The 22,160-nt window shown below is 33.3% G+C and overlaps 1 protein-coding gene across 3 annotated transcripts; it reads left to right on the top strand.

Annotated features, from left to right (window-relative positions):
- The first annotated feature begins 815 nt into the window (after positions 1-815).
- On the top strand, positions 816-20,649 carry LOC144850619 (guanine nucleotide-binding protein G(o) subunit alpha-like). 3 transcript variants are annotated; one of them, XM_078707946.1, is made up of 9 exons: positions 816-1,025; positions 4,303-4,444; positions 4,614-4,656; positions 9,691-9,832; positions 14,137-14,297; positions 14,674-14,802; positions 15,843-15,972; positions 16,566-16,719; positions 16,937-20,649. In XM_078707946.1, exons 2-9 carry the CDS (start codon positions 4,327-4,329, stop codon positions 17,122-17,124), a joined length of 1,065 nt encoding a protein of 354 aa, XP_078564072.1. In that variant the 5' UTR covers positions 816-1,025; positions 4,303-4,326; the 3' UTR covers positions 17,125-20,649. The 3 variants fall into 3 exon arrangements, with proteins under 3 accessions (XP_078564072.1, XP_078564074.1, XP_078564073.1); XM_078707948.1 differs by having other exon boundaries at positions 818-944; XM_078707947.1 differs by lacking the exon at positions 816-1,025 and having other exon boundaries at positions 3,556-4,444.
- The last annotated feature ends 1,511 nt before the right edge of the window (positions 20,650-22,160 follow it).

Below are 22,160 nucleotides of genomic sequence, written 5' to 3'. Positions count from 1 at the left end.
TCATTCATAACTTTTATTTTTTAATAATTTATTAGCCGGAGTAGAATCATCTGGTAATTAGTTCTAATACCTACTTAATACTAGCGCGATTATAGAGACCATATTGAGCGCGGTTATTATATTTTATAACAAGTGTTTCCTTAAAAAATAATCTGTACGTTTTGGTTTCATTCAATAAAGTACATCTTAAACGCGTTAGTGCTGAGGGAAGCTGGTTGAAATTGGTGAAAAGAAAAGCAAAGGAGCCACAAACTAATGAAAGTACAGTGCATTGTTTTAAACATGTTTAAATATATGTTCTGGTTTTAAATTCAAAGATTTAAAAAAAAAATTAAAAATGTTTTTTAAAAACCCCGTGTTTGATGACAAGAGGGCTGTAGATGAATCTAAAATGAATATTCAAATGAATATTCAAATTAATGTATAAATTTCGTTGCAATTGCTGCAAAAAAAATAACAATTTTTATACTACACAAAACACGGATGTCCACGATATAAAGGTGGGTCATACCTTCCGGACATTTATACCAAGCTTGAATAAATACATATTAATAGTAAGATGTTTTTAATCAATATAAAAGTGGCAATGCTCTCTACAATCATTACAAAGACTTCGTGCCAAAAATGACCTTCTCGGCAAATACTACCCGCATAAATATTATACGCGCTCATACGTCATCAGTTTGATTACTATATTATAGGCCTATACTGCTGCAAACGTGCATACAAACTTTTCACAACTTCTCTTTAATAACTGAGGTCACAGGTTAGATATGCGGAACCTATACGGTAAAGCAGGAAGTGAGCGTGTGGAAGGATGATATACCACCAGTGTGTTGCCTTCTGGAAATCGTTACCGAAAGTTGACGATAAAAACACCCTTTATTTACACATAATACGTGCACTCATGTTCTGTTGATAGTTAACATACACGTGGATCTTTGGTGCGTTTGTGGAATTATTGATATAGTCTGCTAGTTTCTTGGGAAGCACTTTATAAATTACTAGAGTATTACTTAAACAAGGTAAGCGAATTATGCTTAATACAATAGGGACTAAAACAATAGTCTGTGTGGTCCACCACACGACGAGTACTGATTGGTATGTGACATTCAGACCGGCCGGCGGGTAATTTATTATTCACACACCAATGTTATATTATAGCAAACTAAAACTAGATTTACTATACTTATTATACTTATAGTATTGTAAATATAATTATAGATCTTTTATACGGTTTAATGTTTTGATATACGCCCTAATTCACCACACCCACATTTATGAGCTTAACACCCGGCTTAACAGTAAACTTTTACTAAATCGATAAATAGCCTACAATTTGCGACTGCGATTGAATGAAGATCGTAACTGGTGGTATGTGCGCGCTTTTTAATTGGTATTTAAAGAACGTGTATTTGGTTACACTACAGCAGGTGTCGCCCTTTTTATATAAATTGCCGAGGACCGCGGTTTGTGCAATATTAAAGGTACAGTAGACCTACTACTATATTTTTATACAAGGTTCAATATTATATATTTAGATCCGATCAATTTGGTATACATTAATTAAATAAGTTGGCGGAGCAAGGGAGCCGATCTGTTTGAATGTCCCTACCCCCTTCCTCGGATCTGCCAAAACCCAAGTGGGACGGAGAGACCTGGCGTATTGCATTTTTATGCGGTGTCAATAATACCGGAATTAATTGTATAGGCCTATAACACTTTATATTTTTGAATGATTTTGACCTCACCAAAATAAAAACCTAAACCGATACGTAAGGAATAGAAGATCTATCAATGGGGACAATTAAACAAAAGCTACGTGCATGTAAACTCGATTTTGATACTCAATCGGCTGGCCTCTCGAGACCTACTTTTAAAAGCCCAGCCTGTTCCGCCGTCTGTTGTAACAAGGTCAAATGAACTGATTGCAAAATGTAATACAGTCATTTGATGTCTAATTGTTAGCTTTAGATTAGATCTCGATACGTGCATATTGATATCAGTAACGTCATGATGTGGACGCGCGTGTGCGTATACAAGTTGTATGATTATTATCAACGTTTGAACGCGTGCTATTATGATGTCACTCCATATGCTGTTAACGCTGTTTGTACTGCTTTTAGTACAGGCCTAGTTTGAACAGTCTTACAACACCAACTAAATAACGACCAAACAAGTAAAGGACACTACATGTCATTACATTGCATCTTACGCACAGTTTTTAATGAGTCCTCTTTTCAAATGACCAACCTACTGCCAACTGTGGTATCTTTATGAATACGTTATACTATTGAGGAAATAACGAATTCCGCGGTTATACGTAAAGAACTTGATTGTTGACGTGATCACCACCAACTAAGTCAATGTTTTTGTGTGAGAAAATATGAAATTATCGAACAAATTAGCGATATTTGTTTAACTTCCTTGTACAAATCTTTTATAATAGGGCGGATAATTATGTGGTGGCTCCCAGTTGTAATAGTGAAATACAGATCAGTATAGAACCATCACCCAACCCCTATTCAAGGGACACCCCATTGATGGGTCCGAAGGTGACCCCTTAATAAGGGTTCCGGATAAGCCGGATTCAAAAGCGTTCGTTGGTATAAACAAATATACAACGCTTTATTGTAGAGAAAATCCTGTTGAAAACGGAAGACTAGATTACAAATAAGATCAATATTTCCTGACCTCGTAGGAATTGCAGTAGAGTACGGTACGTGACCCTCCTTAATTGCAAACTGGCTACTCTTCTGACGCCCTACCATTATTTTAATAATGATAATACAACAAAGTGTCCAGAGTTGAGGTGTCCCTTGATTAGGCAGGGTTGGCCATATATTGTATGGAAACATAATATTTCACCTCGTTCGTTCACGGTAAAGTGTCTCTCAATAGACGTTCTAATTAAAATAAATGTGGATGCAATGGTAAGTATTGGAGGTATACATTTGATCGCATATGCCGTATGCCATTTAATATATTGCAAATAAAACCAAATTAATTCCTCCGTAAATACAAAGTACAGAACACCCTATACCGATACTGATTGGAATAATATGCTTTATCTGATTATTGAGAGTTTCGGTTTTACTTTCTTTTTTTAAAACTAAACATAAATACATCTCACGTGATAAGCAATTAGCATCGAGTAGGTATGACGCGTTTAATCCAGCTACCTCTACGCGCGCGTATTCATGAATCTGGACAAAACGCTTTGTACGCCGCCGCGATATAAAACGACACCGTATTGTGGGTTGTATAACACGCATACGTTGTCCAGGAATAAAACACAAAATCCCAGTTTACGGAGAAAGTATTTCGACGATAAATGTGTGTGTCGTAACAGTGAATTTATGGTCAGTGTCTCAATCACTTAACATTTCCTACCATCTTCTTTATCTGTTCTTATCAATGTTTATGATGCTAATATTTATTGCAAATGATACATTGGTGTTTATGACAAAATATTATTAATATATCACAATTTATTAAGACTGTCCTTCAGTATAACCCAAATAATGTCTGTCAAAATAATCATCTGACTTGGTGCACACAGTGACATTTGCAATACTTTATTTTTTAATAAGTTCTTGTTGGACGAGTCACATTTCGAGGGAGATTTGCCAACTTCGAATTTCAACACCGTTCTTAATTTGTTTAGAAAAAGGAGGAAACATTTAAGTAGAGCATAAAACTGTAAATTTAATTTATGTTTACGTTATTTATTTCATCGAATAGTGCAATTGTTTATATTGAATGTATTTCATATAATTGTTGTAAGTTACTTTTACCTGTTCGTGACGCCGCCGTTTGTGATGCTGCCGTCGTGAATCTTAACCTGGTGATGGCGCGCTTGTGAGTATCAAAACTGTTAAAGATGGGAATACAATTAATAAAAAAATTATATGCAGGCCAACTGCAACACGGCGTTCAACGTAATCGCTCGAATTTTGCCCGCTTATTCACGTGAACAAAGCCAGAGTCTGAGAGGCGGTGATTGGCGTACGGCAATAGGTAATTATGATATGATAATTACACTGAGAGAGGCGACATGTTTTTTCAATACAAATTATAGCCCGTATAGTAAAGCAAAATGTAGCAGACTGTCTGTGCGTAAGAAGCGTCCATCCTAAACACAAAGCCTGACATTTTTTTGCGTTTGATTCACCGGTGAAGCGACCTCCGCTTTCGGAGGTGAATACCTGGATTGGAATAATACTTTAAAATTTCTTTTTTGGATTGAATATTGATATATCAAATATTGAAAGCAATCAATGTGTTTTTGTTCTGTGCTAGAATTGGGCAGCAGCGTTTAGGACGATGGGTTGTGCGATCAGCGCAGAAGACAGGGCGGCTACGGAAAATAGCAAACAGATCGACAAAAGAATAAGAGAAGACAAGATAAACGCAGCCAAAGATATCAAATTATTACTCCTAGGTAAGATACCCCTCTGTAACGTTTAACACCATAATTATAATGCAGTAGTTTGAAAATGTTGAATGATGCGTATAGGTGTGCGGTAATTTTACCCTTTCTACTCATCATAACTGTTTCTTTTAAGATCAATGAATAATAAAATCACATTTTTAATTTTTCGTCTTCACAGGTGCGGGAGAATCAGGAAAAAGTACAATAGTCAAACAAATGACGTAAGATGTTTATTCTATAATAGTTATATTTAATGAAATTCCTATTTTTAGTATTTTCAATCAGTACTGTTTAATTGTGTATGTTGTACATGCATATTTTATTTTTTCATATTACAGCATTTTTGTCTATATCGTGTTAACCAAACCAATACTTATTATCATAATCGTGAATTATTAATCATTGTTGATGTCATCATAATCATATCATCAATATCATCATCGATCGGTTTCATCATTAATGTTCAGTGACATGGCCATTATTATCATTATCTTCCTCGTAATACATCATCATCAGAATCATCATCATCAGAATCATCATCATCAATGATATCAAGATCATCATAATTATCAACAATATCACCTTAGGCTATCTCACTAACATAATACTGTATACTACCAAACAGACAAGATTTTCATTCTTCGCTGATTATACAAATAATTATTTATTCCTGTGTAGGGCTATAATAATGCATATTACTCCATACTATTATTGTTTAGTGTAGGCCTACGGTATACGACGTAAATCAATTGTAGTGCTCTAGCATTCAACTCTGTATTTTAATTCTACACGTTTCAATAAGCAACGTCGTTAACACTAGCTACCGAGGCAACAACAGCACATACTAATCGGCCTGTGCAGCTCTGCTCTCCATATATCTGTTTACATAATACTCTACCGTAATTATAAATTCAACTCTGTTATTATGAAGATATGAGATCTTTGTCCTCTTGTTGTCCGTGAACAAAAATATTTAGAGTTGCATTAATTGGTGTGCAAGGTAGTGCATTGAATACAATATCATGATAGCAACAAAGAAATGCTTGATTAAAAATGCATCGTATTTTAGAATAAAATAGGCATATAAAGGGTAAATGGCTATGGTTGTAATTTAGACGAGTTATGGTGATATTAATGATTACTACTTATACACCATCGATATTATTGTGATCATCGCTGTAATCACCAAAATTGTCTGTGTTATCATTGACGTCATAGTCATGCTTGTTATGAAATTATGGTGTTTACAATGATTTTGATCGACAATGATTGTCATGGTATTAATAGAATAATGATAATGACAATACGATAAATTAGTTAAAATTAGTTACGTTAATAATTAAAATAGACAATTATGATACATATATTAAGTAGATGATTACGATAAAGATGATATTGAATTGATGATTTGATAAGGATTGAATGAAAATTGTGGTTATATTGATGGGAAATATTAATGATAATCTGATAAGTATAAAAATAACATTGATGCGGATAAAGATGATACTAATAATGTAGATCAGGAATAATCATATATAATAATAATAATAATAATAATAATAATAATAATAATGATATAGATAAAGTATCGAATGTTTTTATTCATGATTGCTCCGGAAAGCAAAGGCTTGATATGAATATTAATTTTATTATAATCACAGGCCATAATAACGTAATATTACAGAGAATATTAATATGGTCACTGTTATCAGATTATAGATTAGTAGACGGTGATGACGTCATGCTAATTATGATAATGATATGTTAATTGTGATCGTCGCCATTGTCACCATATATTATTATGTTATCATGTCATTGTCGTCTTAATCATGTTGTGATAACCCTACCCCATCACCCTCTCCCATCACCCTCTCCCATCACCCTCTATATGCATCATAGTACTAGTAGATATATAGATAGTTGTAATCGCCTCAATTATCGTTATTATCATTGTCATCGTCCCCAAGTCATTATCATTCTGTCACACCCATTACACTCGAGACCACCACCACCAACAACAACACAACCACCACCACCACCATCATCATCATCATCATCATCATCATCAACAACACAAAATCAGAACATGTTCTTGAGGATCCTAATCTTTTCTTTCATAGATACACCATAAAATCATAATCGTGATCCCTTATTATCACCATCAGATCATAAATTATCATTTTCATCACCATTTTTATCACCATTTTTATCACCATTTTCATCACTATTTTCATCACTATTTTCATCAACATTTTCATCTCAATTTTTCGATATATATAATATATCTAGCCCATGTTACACGAAATGAGCGTAGTTGTTGTTGTCTTTCGTCTAAAAAATGGTCTTTATTCCGAATTATAGACTCTGGGTTGTAGGTTTTAAGATAAAATATTGATTGAGACAATCAATATAGAAAATGGTTTGTTAAATAATATGGCTAAAATGAATGAGTCATATTTATATAAATCAATTTGCTTATTGATAATGAATATAGTAAGTGAACTGTTGTATTTTATAAACACTTCCTGGCTAAAATGACCTTTGACTGAGATGATCATGATGACGTTTTTACTTGGTTATGTTCGTTTGTTATTTAGTATGATCGATACTGGTTCATTTCAGTACCCTAAACAAAGCTTATACAAATTGTCCAAAGGACTTGGTTCCCAATATAGAGCGAGTTGACCAATGACAAGCGACAGAATAATCCATCGCTTCTCGTTGGTCAAATCACTTACGTTGCGTTACGTACTTGTGTTGCGTCTCAGCCAAGCATTAGTTGTTTACCCTGATATGTTGGTTTTATGAGACAATCGCTAATGTTGATGGGTAGGTCACCCACCCGGGTAGGTCACCCACCCGGGTAGGTCACCCATCCGGGTAGGTCACCCACCCGGGTAGGTCACCCATCCGGGTAGATAACTAAGCCCGAATATTCCTTAAGCGTTGTCTACACTATCAAACTTTATGTGACAAAACAAAATGTGATGTGCCCAGATATAGACATGATGATATATAACATATAACATGTAACTGCCATATTTGGGCATATCACTACCATATTTAATCATAATCGTGATGAGAAGAACCCAGGAATAACCAAGATTTTCTTTTCAATATACAAATTTGAATAACATTTTACTACTACATCAGGCATTTTTTGTTATAGGCCTACTGTTGATTTTCTATCCTAAACTACAAGACTCCAGTGGGTCTATTTGTTATTTTCAACATTAGCACAACTAGAAACTAACTTGAAGATAGGACAATGATCTAAGGGGTAAATTGGTAGTATTAAATTCTAGCTAAATCAACCTACCCCCAACCCCCCTTCCCCTTACCTTTTCCATTCCACAATTTAGGCATTTAGACTCTCAGATAAACTGTATTTCCGATTTGTGTCTGCCCAAAAAATGGTGTTACATTGAGTTGTGTGGGTCTTACCACAATTCAGAATCAATATTACGCCATTAGGCCTACCTGTCATACAACATTAAACTTGATTCTCTTGGCCTAGAAATCACCTTAGCCTACACTCACCCTGGGCAATTTCACACTCGCGTTGGCCAGATAAACCCAACTTGTGGGCGTCGGGTTATCCTTAAATTACTTTATTAGATAAAATGTTTTTCTTATAGATTAGATAATGTTAAAATTGTGTTTTCTAAATATTCCAATTTAATAAATGCATGCCCGGTTGATTATTGACCCTAAATTAAATTAGTTCGATCTGGCCTAGCGTATTAGATTTAGTTACTGTGTTTGTTTATGAAGAAGAAAAGCAAAGCAAACTATTATCATTTTTCAATTATATATTTGCTGTAGGGGCCGGAGGCCCTGGCCCATCCCTTTAATCGACGTCTTACCATAGAACCACTGGGATTATCAAACTTTGCCTCTAATTCATACCATCATGTAAATTGTTTTTTTAGATAACTTCATGAATCTGTTAAATGCAACCAATGATACCCCAATCACTATTCACCATATTGCAAACGATAGAAAATGTGCCCATAATATGGACATGATATCACTACCACACTATGGTGATATCACTACCACATTTGGATATATCACTACCATATATGGGCACATCACACTTTTTGTCAAAATAGTTTGATGGTGATAGACAGAGCTTTAAAATGTCATTTATTATTTGATCGTTTGATCATATTGTCTAGTCTATCATTGCTATTAATATTTAAGAATATTAATGTTAATTGGTCACCACACCATATACTATTCACGGCTTAGTTCACTTACTCAGAATAGACCTTCAATATTATTAACCTTTATAAAACACGGGCCTGGGCATATAAATACGATTGTTTTCATTCGACACAATACGCCTTATTGTATATGATTTCGTTATAATCTGTCATTAATGCTAACATGTACCAAACCACTGCGTTGTCATTTCACTGCTAGCGATGGTCCCGTATTGAATAATAAATCGCTCTCGTCTGAAAAAATATGGATGAATTTCCCGCCCACGCGATCTTCGCTACAATCAATAATTCGTCATGTCATATCACGCTATATTTGTGTGTATCAAACACACTCATTCTACAAGACAATGTTTTGGAAACTGCCTAGCTCACTGTTTAGCATACACCTCATTGACAAATGCTTACTGAATTTAAAATCATGATGAAGACGGTTTCAAATGTCAATCTTTTCCGGGTGAAAAAAGAAGATACATTTCCTTAACAGTGTTGATCATACAAATCTGCGCGTAGTTATTTTATTTTGTTAATTTCTCAACCATTCAGGGACTAAAACAATCAATTATTCTTCTGACAAATTCTATTCTATCGAAATTGTAGACCTAGGTTATAAAATTAATGTAGAAATTGATGGAATGAGTGATGTACGAATATAACTTGTGTTGGGTACATAAAGCTTGGTTCCCACTAGGACGCAACGCAAGGACGTAAGCGCAACGCAAGCTTGTTGACGAATGACAAGCGTCCTTGCGTTGCAACCTAGTTTGGACCAAGCTTAATGTTAAAGATGGATGGAGAGAATGAGAAATAAAGAGTGATAATGTAATGGTCTGGTTAATAGATGAATGGATGGAATATATAAGATAAATGTGTACCTACATGAACAATGCGGATCACTTGATGTTGGTTTATTTGTAATTCAACATAAACGAATTATCTCAAATACGTTAATACGTTTAACTAAGATAGCATCATTTAAATGTACTGATTTTAATCCATTTATTTAACATTTTTGTATTTTTCCTGTAGAATTATCCATAAAGATGGATTTACTAGTGAAGATGCTGAGATATATAGACCAGTGGTGTATAGCAATACGATACAGTCTATGCTGTCAATGACACGTGCAATGGAAGCTTTAGGTGTATCTTTTGAAGATAGTGAACGAGAGGTAAGAACCATATAAGGTATAATAATAACCGAATAAGCGAGATTAAGTTCCGGAAAAGGTAGAGCAAGAAGTATATAAAGTAGAGGAAGAATTGTATAAGGTGATTGAGAACCGTATAAGGTAGAGTAAGAAGTGTACAAAGTAGAGTAAGAAGGTAGATTGAGAACCGTATATGATAGAGTAATAATGGTATAAGGTAGATTGAGAACCGTATGAGGTAGAGTAAGAATTGTATAAGGTAGATTGAGAACCGTATAAGGTAGAGTAAGAATTGTATAAGGTAGAGTAATAATGGTATAAGGTAGATTGAGAACCGTATAAGGTAGAGTAAGAATTGTATAAGGTAGATTGAGAACCTATGAGGTAGATTGAGAACCGTATGAGGATAACCGTATAAGGTAGAGTAAGAATTGCATAAGGTGGATTGAGAACCGTATAAGGTAGAGTAAGAATTGTATAAGGTGGATTGAGAACCGTATAAGGTAGAGTAAGAATTGTATAAGGTGATTGAGAACCTATGAGGTAGAGTAAGAATTGTATAAGGTGATTGACAACCGTATTAGGTAGATTAAGAATTGTATAAGGTAGATTGAGAACCGTATAAGGTAGAGTAAGAGTTCTATAAGGTAGATTGAGAACCGTATAAGGTAGAGTAAGAGTTCTATAAGGTAGATTGAGAACCGTATAAGGTAGAGTAAGAGTAGTATAAGGTGATTGAGAACCGTATGAGATAGAGCACGTTATGCACGTTAGTGAAATTTGTAGAAAGAAAGAGAGGAGACTACTGATGATAACCAAGATGTACTATTTACTATTCTATTTTACCCTGAGCTTTAACTTTATTCCTAGCCTTTAAACAGCAACATTTAAGAAATCTAATCCAATTTCGTGGAGTTAAAATTCATGTAAAACCAGCATTGTAGTAGTTTCGTCACGCTAGACTGATGTACATCATAACACATAATTGGTTACATCACGTAGTTCTACTGATTATATTGATTAGTTTGCCTTTATTAATGGACTTATGGTCCGCAAAAAGCGTTCCTACTTTACCATCAATGATATATAAATATGAAGGGAAAGTGTATTCCAAAGGTTAGCATCGTGGTATGTTAGTTATTATAGTGGTTACCATTATAGTGGTCTTCCAATTGCTACAGTAATAACAGACCTTGCATAAATTATGCATAAATTATACATACATTATGGAAACTTGGAGGGGATGATTGTAATTGGTTTCACAATTACTTAACCATAACTAACAATATAAATGTGGAAATCCTAATCTATTGTTTTGCTTTCTAGGCCCATAACATTATCTCTCTAGCTACAGGTACTGTAGGCATATACTTTCTTGCTTTCTAGGCTCAGAACATCATTTCTACTGAGCTACTCTTTTGCTTTCTAAGCCCATCACATTTTCTCTCAATCTACTGTAGGCCTATAATTGTTTTTGCTTTCTAGGCTCAAAATATCATATCTCTACTCTTTTGCTTTTGCTTTATAGTCCTATAACATTATCTTTGAACTGAGCTTCAGCATTCTCATTTTGCAGCAAGCTAGCGCCCACCATATAAATCCGTGGGAGTAGAATGGTTGAATGTACTTTGAAATAACATTAAAATATATTTGTTAAATCGCCATGTCGTGATATTGGCATATGATGAAATTTGAACTGCGAAGGAAGTAGAGTGCTCGATACACCCGGAAAATATAGTCATTGTAGTATTTGATTTAGAGTCATTTTATTTAGACAACCCAACACAGAATCAATTAACAGCACACTATTTAATTATTAAATTGATAAATTAACCTCATACTAGGTTATAGAAGTTGGCTTCCAAATTGTTTTCATGTTAGTAAAGTTTGTCATGTGTTTCTTTCTCGTCTTCTGTCAACATTTCTTCTTTCTTTTTCGCGGAAATTCTTTGACGTTTCCATTCTTTTTTCCTTCAGTACCGTATATATTGTAGTACAATCTTTCAAAATACCATTTCTTCTTTTAGTCATATCTGTCAATTTTCTTTCCCAATACTATCTTTAGATCTTGTTTGTTTTAGATTCTAATCTTTCCAACATTCTCTTTGTCCACATTTCAAGAGAATTATTCCATACTGCTTATTTGGGCCCTGTGGAACAAATTCTAAACCGCCCGGTGATATACTGAAAATTAATTAACGATAAATTATAAATATGGAGAAAGCTATGAGAATAATATTCCAAAGGCTGGTTGGTTTTCTTGCCATCACATCTTTCTTTAAGAAAACCTCTCTGCGGTTCAGTGGGCTTGAAACATAATTTTATTCAGTATTTACTACAAAACTCCTTTTCTTCTTCAATTCTTTTTACATTCATTGTTTAATAATTCATCAAACTTTATTTTTTTTAATAACTTAGGATACTTCACACTCAGTAGGCCTACTAGTTAATTTTCAATTGAATTTTTATGGGTTTTTTGCTTCAGGTTTAACGAACGAAAATATGTTATTTACTTTCATTGAGAAATTTGTAACAATAATGATTCATTACACCCCCACTTTACGCTAGCTTCGTGTAGGTTATTTTCATTCAACTTTACATTTGCTAAATTATCATGCATCTACGAATAAGGCGACGCCCACTCAAATGATTGTAGTCTCGTGTACAGCCACTACAACGTTCTCGTTTAATGTCATCGCATATGCAATATTCTCGTAACGGATGGATTATTATTGTAGTATTTCGCAACACGATTTATTCTAATCATAGGTATGAATGAATGCATTAATTCACATCCGGGTAGATTGCAACGTGGGCTAGTAACCTATTTATTCGGAAAGCTTTTGATGTACGTCATATGTTTAGAAACGTTAATAATTTATTTTGACATTTTCTATTACGATATTCCTAACTTTTCAATTTATTTACAAAACAAATAAAGACTATTGGTAATTGTTATTTTGAATATTACGTATTTTTTTGTAATTGTCTATAATCATCGTCTTTTATATTGTTATAAATAAATGTGAGTGTTTTTTTTATATAGCAAAGCATAATTAATCATGTAGTACAGTAATGTATAGCCGTTATTAATAGTGTTATTGTGGACGGTTATATATTTATTGATTCATTTATTTAATAAAAAATAAATATGTACAAATTTAATTTTGTTTACACAATACGTATATAAATAGAAAATAATATTTAATAGGTATTAACTAATATAGATTAAATTCGTGCCATTGCATACATAAGATTTTTTTTCCAGCGAACCACCCATTTTCCACTTTCTACTTGAATATTAATATTGGCCGGAAACCTTATTTCTGTCTTTAAAGTCGATGAAACCACATCAAAACATAACAGGCACAGATACAATTTTAAGTTAATAAATATATTAATATCTTCGAGAAGAGAACGATTTGGTAAATCATTCGGCATACAGTGATATTAATCCACTTTCTTTCGTGAAGTGTTGTATAGAATAAAACCTAGGCTAAGTCTACCTAGCGAGTCAAGTCCCTTGATTAAACGTTAGCATCCGCACAGTGAAGTCCCTGGATTTTGCGTGGGCGGTTGCATCAAATTAGCGTTAACTTCGTCGCTGCAGAAGCAGCATCTCCATGGCGTCCGTCCTCGAATTCCCGCTTTCAATAATAATAATCAACATCATTGTTCGGCTAGAATAAGCTGTGAGTTATTATGATGTTTTTATTGCTGTGGATAAAACGTCCATATATCTGGACATCTCGTAGGCCTACCTTTGGGACAGTGTCACTGTTATCCTTCATCTAAGCTTAGTACTAAGCTTATGTTTTAATTACTAAAAGAGATACAGCATTGTGAATTTATTACAATTTATGATGTACAAATTCATAATTAGATTACTTTGTTGTGACATATTATTTGTATTTTAGTGCCTGATTTTTTTTTTGTAATTACTGATTTTGTAAAAATTTCTTTGTATTATTAGCGAACTTTCGTTCAAATGGTTTGGTGATGTAGTAAACGACCCGTCGCTTGTAGTTGTTATCATTAAGCCGGTAGCCAGACTTTTTTTTTGCAAAAAGAGGTCATGTGAAAGCTAAAGCAACTGAAGAAATGATATATTTAGACCTAAAAATTATTTGCCTGCAGCGTGCTAGGTAGTTCACCAAACAAATGTCAAGAGTTAGGCCTATTTTACTAGCACTTTTGCTGGTAATTAGAAAATGGATTTTCAAGGGAAAAAATGGGGTCTTTCGAACCCTAGGCTACACAGGCTTGAACAGAAATATTTTCAAAGAAAAAAACATAACCTCATTTTCTAAATTTATGTTTCGCAGAGTGATAAGGCTATGGTTAATGACTTGGTATGTAAGCTGCTAGATTCGGAACCATTTACCCCCGAAGTTCATCAGGCAATGAAACGACTTTGGGCAGACTCAGGAATCCAAGAAATTTATAGTCGATCCAGCGAATACCAACTAAACGATTCAGCACAATAGTAAGTATCTAGTATTTAATTACAATGAAATTGAGAAATATATTTGACAATTTAAATTTGTTTACAAAGTTTCTGGAAATTCTGCTCTTCTTCAAGATTTTTTTTTCAGCGCTTAAACGTTGCAATTTCGGTTCTCTTTTATCTGTCTGTTTATTGGTACAGGTCTATCAATACCTATATTATGTCGGAGTCATGTCGTGGCTAAGTATAGACCAATAGAAAATTTAGATACTTTCGGCATAGTACTTTGTTGGATTCGCCTTTCCAGTTTAGAGACTGATAATTAAATTTTATGAATTCAATTAACAAACTTAATAAAATATCTATATCTACTTACTGTGGAACACTTTAATGAAAATAACTGTTCCTTACCTAGTTTTCTAGAAAGTCTTGACCGTCTAGCAGAAAGTGAATACGTACCTAATGAACAGGACATTCTAAGAACAAGGGTCAAGACGACTGGAATCGTTGAAACACATTTTAACTTTAAAAATTTGCATTTTAGGTATGTATCAAAATATATTTGACATCACCTTCCCATGTTCATCTTATTTTCTGTTCATCTTCTTTAAATGTGTACCTCTTTCCATCTTCATCTTCTTTCTATGTTGATCTTCTTGCCATCTTTCAATCTTCATATTTCCATCTTCATCTTTCAATCTTTATCCTCTTTTCATAATTATCTTCTTTCCATCTTCATCTTCTTTCTATCTTCATCTTCTTTCCATCTTCTTTCTATCTTCATCTTCTTTCCATCTTCATCTTCTTTTCATCTTCATCTTCTTTTCATCGTCATCTTCTTTTCATCTTCATCTTCTTTTCATCTTCATCTTCTTTTCATCTTCATCTTCTTTCCATCTTCATCTTTCTATCTTCATCTTCTTTCCATCTTCATCTTCTTTTCATCTTCATCTTCTTTTCATCTTCATCTTCTTTTCATCTTCATCTTCTTTCCATCTTCATCTTCTTTCCATCTTCATCTTCTTTCTATCTTCATCTTCTTTTCATCTTCATCTTCTTTTCATCTTCATCTTCTTTTCATCTTCATCTTCTTTCCATTTTCATCTTCTTTCCATCTTCATCTTCTTTTCATCTTCATCTTCTTTCCATCTTCATCTTCTTTCCATCTTCATCTTCTTTCCATCTTCATCTTCTTTTCATCTTCATCTTCATTCTTTTTAATCGTGTTCCATTACAATATTAATTTACTGTAGCATTCCTGATGGCATTATGAATGTTGAAATATAGGATGAAAAATATTGGTTTGGTTATGTAATCTATATTAAATATTAGTATTCTAATGCACCATTGGTCGATTTACACCACGTGGTCGATTCACACCACGTTTATCTGTACCATGCCTGTATTATCAACAATCGCGTGTGCAGTTTTATAAATAGGTATAAATAAAATGGATGACCACCAAGTGAGGATTACAACGTAGATTAACCAGGATTACGTATCCCTGTGATCTCAATAAATATCGGTTGCCAGTTCATCCCTGCAATTTACTATAAACCTTTCTAATTCATATTTTAATTACAGGTTATTTGATGTAGGGGGCCAAAGGTCAGAGCGGAAAAAATGGATCCATTGTTTCGAAGATGTCACAGCAATTATATTCTGTGTAGCGCTCAGTGGATATGATCAAAGGCTACTTGAAGATGACCTAACGGTAAATAACATGACTGCAGACTAATACATAATAACTTTAATTACTGGTAAAAGGGATGAATCTGGCTCATAATTTGCATAATGGATTGGGTCAGTAGAGCATGATATCAGGTTGATATAGGTGGCAATAGTGAATGAAAGTGGTAGTGATGATGATTAGCTTATTATTATTAATCATCAGTTTTAACAAACCGTGGCAATACAATATTATATTTCCTGGAATCATCGCAAACTATTTTAATTTTGTATTAATTAACGATCAATACTTTGAATATAATGACGATTGTTGATGCGCAGTCTTTATTAGTAGTGAGCCTTTGATTTGCGACGACCGACGCCGACCAGACGACGTCATGTTAGCTCATTGTGCGCATGCTGGAATATTGGGACGTGTCCTCGTTTCTTACCTCACGTCACAGGTGGTTTGATGGTTTCTAGGGCCCAAGCGACGACCGACGATAGATCGAGTAAAACGTCATAATTCGCACGTTCAGAGAATTCTACATCACGACTGGCCAGTTGAGTCATGCCTTGTTTACTTACATAATAGTAAAAACAAATCATTTATACTTTTTGCCATATTTTTTTTTCCAGAATCGACTGCACGAAAGTTTAAAATTGTTTGATTCAATTTGCAACAACAAGTGGTTCACTGAAACGTCCATTATACTGTTTTTAAACAAGAAAGACTTGTTTGAAGGAAAGATAAAAAGATCTCCGTTAAAAGTCTGTTTTCCGGAGTACACTGGTAAGTAGGCCTATTGCTGGGTTCCAGACTGAGTTTTGACTTACATAGCATAGAAAAAGCTCGTTGGTGTGTTCTTCCTAAACAGTAGTTTATCGTGTGAGCAGATGGGACTCATGGGAACATTTAGGCCTTGCATGTTGGGATGAGCATGAGAGATAAATTACCCCATGATTTAGGTTTTTAAAATCTTTTCATTTTAACATCGTTCTTTTTTCAGGCCCAAACGAATTTCTTCCAGCAGCTCAGTACATTCAGGGCAAATTCGAAACTATGAACAAGAGTCCAAATAAAGAAATTTACGCGCATATGACGTGTGCAACGGATACCACCAATATTCAATTCGTCTTTGATGCCGTTACAGACACCATCATAGCGAATAACCTACGCGGTTGTGGACTCTACTAGCCCAAGAAAATGAACATTTCTACATTACAACAATACGTCATAGTCATCGGAGTATAGAACCGTAGCTGCAAAGATTACCAAATCTAATACCAACATGAAGGTGATGGATATGACGCCGTTAAAGAGAGCCGATTAGAAAGTGCTGGGCGGGTTTTCAATGCATTCTATGCGTCAAAACTGTGTTTTCTCTTCTGAAAAAGTACCATGTACCACGATGACGACAATCTACATCCTAACTTCGTTTTGTAATATTTTCTTCAGCCTAGATCACATTTTAACCCACCAGGCTGTCAATCTGGTTCAGTTGAAACAGAACACAAAGCTAGCCTGAAGTCCAGTAGGTTGTATTTCTTTGCAAAGTTAAATGAAGAAAAAGATGGCGTCCAGTGTTCGCATTGATGTTGATTATATATAACAGTGGTAGTAAAAATGTCTTTCTCTGATTGTTTCAACAAGGTGATTTTAAGCGTGCCGATCCGAGCAAGCATAAACCGCTTAGCGTAGTATTTCCATAGTTTGTCATATTAGCTCACAATTAAGTCTGGTTCCCACATGCTACGCATCTGCACTTCCGTAGATTATCTGAGTGGTGGATCTTCTTCATTGTACGTCAGTGGAGGAGCCTTTTTTACTGGTTAAATCACTAGCGTTAGCGCAGGTGCATAGGTATTGGCAACCAGCCGTCGGAACCACATATTTTTTCTACTTGCAATGCCACTACTTTTGTTTACTGGTCTGTATTGATTGTATGTTGTGGTGTACTTTTTGTGACGTCAGTCCCTATATGCGCACGCACTTTAGTTTACGACAAATTAGATTCCGAGCGGATTGTATATAAACATATTGTTATCTTTTTGTAATTTTTCAATAATACATGTGTAGCAATTTTCAAAACTAGTTTTATATTTCAGTTATCGCATAATATGCCTCTGATTAATTTTCACCATTATTTACCAAATTATTCTTATATTTGGTGCTATTTATTTCCAAATGTAAATGTGATTTTTGTTTACTACTTTTATTTCAACAAGGCGAGGATTTTGAAATTGACAGTTCTGTGCTGTGTATTTCGTATAAAGATATTTATACCTTTCAAACAGCTGTGTTTATAATTATAGTAAAATAATCTCTTTAAAATTTAAGAATCGAATGGAAAACCGATAACCGATAATCATTCTCTAGATGCTGGACCAAAACCATTCCTAGTGACGTCTGCTAATAGTCACGCTTTAAATATCATTCCTTAGGCCTATATATTAGTTAGGCCTAACAATAGTTTATGAGTTATTTTTGAATTATTTTTTATACAGTTATTAAGCAAAGCTTCTGTTTTTGTTATGATTACACGTTTTTTTGTAAAGTGAATGCCAGAAACCCTTTTTTTAACATTCTGAAAGTTGCCAATATTGTTTTGCAAAAAAGTTACTACGTTTAAGAAATTGCGACCACCAAACAAAACCAGTGGCCTGAACGTACTGGTAAAGTCCGTGTCTTGGGTACTTTATTTTTAATGTAGATATAGCCTAAGCCTAAATGTTTATATTTTCAGTGTAGATGATGGACGTGCAAAGACGTACGCGTACCGTAAGGATTTTGACCAATCATTCGCGAAAGTTCAAATGATCCGTCGCTTGTGATTGGTCAAATTACAGTATTTGCGTTGCGTCCTAGTGAGAACCTAATGTGAAATTACCATAACACTGCATAATTAGATTACACATGTTTGTCAGCATGGTCTTGCGAGTTCGAGAATATACTGTTTTGTTTTTTAAATTATACGTCACTGCAATTTGATTCGATTATCATCCATTTTTAAAGCTTTGGAATGTTTTAATTGTTTATTAAAATATTTCATCTGTATAATGCTATATTTTTTAATATTAATATTCAGCTTTGTGCGTAATATTGTGTATTTATGAATAGTAATTATACCAGATTTTACTCAGGAAAAATTGGTCACACCCAGCTATTACACCACCAAAAGTTTAGCTTTACCAACACCCGAAAAAAGGCATTTTCCAAAAAAGAAAAGAGAGAAACGTAGAAGGTGCGTTTTCGCATCGTACTGGCTGGCTCGCTGATTTTTCTGTCCACAATTTTTGTAAGGAAAGTTAACATTTGTTAAATTCATACCAATTTTTCAACCCTTAACATTTTTTTAGATAGCCCATTACGTTACTGTGGCGTATTGTATATTTTTTCAACAAGCCGCTGCAGTAAACTGTAGTTCTTACGTGTTATATAATAGAGTCATATAGGCCTGATTATAATTAACATATTTGAACACTTTGCAATATGTAAATTTACGTTTCAAATTTATTTTGATTTAGAAATTTTTTTTATTAGCTTTACAGTGAAGTTATATAATTATATATATAAAACTCTTTAAAATATATTTTGAAGACTAAAATTATGCAAAAAAAGAGAGAATTTAATATAAATAATTTCGTGATTTACAAACACTCTTGACATATGTCACATATCAAGTCATTTCACATATAATCATGAACAATTATATTTACTTAATTTTGTTCTAATCTTTTTAAAACATTATCAATGAAACTGATATTAAGTTTTAATCGCTAGAAATAATCACTGAACGGCGTATACCACTTTGTAGATGATAATGCGCCCGCCCGTTCGTCATTTTTTCCGTAGGTGAGAAGAAATGAGAAATCATACAAATTCAGTAAGGCAGAGAAATATATATGAATAATTCATGATTTCAGTGTCGCTTGCCTACGAAAAGAATATTATACCGATGGTTCACTCAATACCATAATCCAATCAAAAGAAAACGATGCGCGTAACAGTCATCTATTTTCAGTTTTGTGATTGGTTGATCTCTTGAACTTTGACACAGTTATAAACAGTCTGTTCGTTTTATCACTATTCACTTATCACACACTTGTATACTATTTTATATGGGCATACTTTCGCAAGTATTACCACCAAATGAGTCTTGTTGCGATTAAGCCTCGTCGTATTTTTTTTTTTGCAGAATATTTTGAATTAGGTAAAAAAAAAAAGCGTAATGATTTATAGTTAATAAACAATTTAATTTTTCCATAAAAATTTTTTATTTAAGCAACACGACTCATTTTCCAGGTTTAATAGCCAATTATAGATATGTATTTTTTAAAAAAGACAATTATTTCTAGACAAATCAAAAATGTATTTCTCAAAAACGGTAAATTTGCTTCTAGGAGATTTAAACACTTTGGTCGCCCTTCGTGTAAATAATAATAATAATTATAATACTGTATACGAACACTTTCTCTGTATTTTTTTTGCCCACGTCTCCAGATACACGTTTGAGCGTATCGAAAGTTTACGTGTGGCCAATATGACGTCATACCTTACGTGCAACGTGATTGGTCAGTGAAAACAACGGCATTGTTTTGATTGTATTAGGATTGTGTGATAACCATGTTTATTATTCTATAATATGTGCAGATTATTCCGTTTGTACAATTTTTGTAAATGCTTCTCAATAAAAATCATACAAACCAATTGATAACACTACTTAAGATACACATTGTGTTTTGTTTTTGGGTAATTAAGAAAACTTTCCCGTTTTTCAAAAAATTTGCCAAATTTCGTCCCTGTACTTATTTTTAAATGTCCAAAATATCGACTTTTTAAAATTAAATTATTATGCAATAATATTGCCATATATGTGCATATATTGCGTTATCATCATCTTATAGAGTCATAGTAACCAGTTATGTCAAAAAATATAAAGGTCGAAATTTGGTTATTTTTCGAAAATTTCCCTGTACAGGGATTTTTCCAAAAATGGCCAAAAATCGACTTTTTAAAATTCAATTACTATGCAATAATACTGCCATATATGTGCATATATTGCGTTATCATCATATTTTAGAGTCATGGTAACCAGTTATGTCAAAATATAAAAAGGGTTGAAATTTGGGGAAAATGGCCAAAATACGCACATTTTAAAATACTATTATTATGCAATAATATTGCTATATATGCGAATATATTGCCTTATTATCATCTTATAGACCTATAGTAACCATTTATGCAAAAAAATAAAAAGGTCGAAATTGGGACCTTTTTCGAAAAATGACCAAAATACGCATTTTTTAAAATGCTATTATTATGCAATAATATTGCTATATATGCGCATATATTGCCTTATTATCAACTTATAGACATATAGTAACCAAATATGTCAAAAAATAAAAAGGTCGAAATTTGGACCTTTTTCGAAAAAATCCCTGTACTATAGCTAGTACAGGGATTTTTTTCGAAAAATGACCAAAATACGCACTTTTTAAAATACTATTATTATGCAATAATATTGCTAAATATGCGAATATATTGCCTTATTATCATCTTATAGACCTATAGTAACCATTTATGCAAAAAAATAAAAAGGTCGAAATTTGGGCATTTTTCGAAAAAAAAATCCATGTACTATAGTACAGGAATTTTTTTGAAAAATGACCAAAATACGCACTTTTTAAAATACTATTATTATGCAATAATATTGCTAAATATGCGAATATATTGCCTTATTATCATCTTATAGACCTATAGTAACCATTTATGCAAAAAAATAAAAAGGTCGAAATTTGGGCATTTTTCGAAAAAAATCCATGTACTATAGTACATGGATTTTTTCGAAAAATGACCAAAATACGCACTTTTTAAAATACTATTATTATGCAATAATATTGCTAAATATGCGAATATATTGCCTTATTATCATCTTATAGACCTATAGTAACCATTTATGTCAAAAAATAAAAAGGTCGAAATTTGGGCCTTGACCAAAATACGCACTTTTTAAAATACTATTATTATGCAATAATATTGCTATATATGCGCATATATTGCCTTATTATCATCTTATAGACATAGAGTAACCATTTATGTCCAAAAATATAAAGGTCGAAATTTGGGCCTTTTTCGAAAAAATGACCAAAATATGCACTTTTTAAAATACTATTATTGTGCAATAATATTGCTATATTGCATTGCATTATTATCATTGTATAGACCTATAG

Source organism: Antedon bifida, chromosome 8 (assembly GCF_963402885.1).
Source record: "Antedon bifida chromosome 8, ecAntBifi1.1, whole genome shotgun sequence".
In the NCBI taxonomy this organism is placed as follows: domain Eukaryota; kingdom Metazoa; phylum Echinodermata; class Crinoidea; order Comatulida; family Antedonidae; genus Antedon; species Antedon bifida.
Note: the sequence above shows the minus strand (reverse complement) of the source record. Positions and strands in the feature narration are given on the sequence as shown.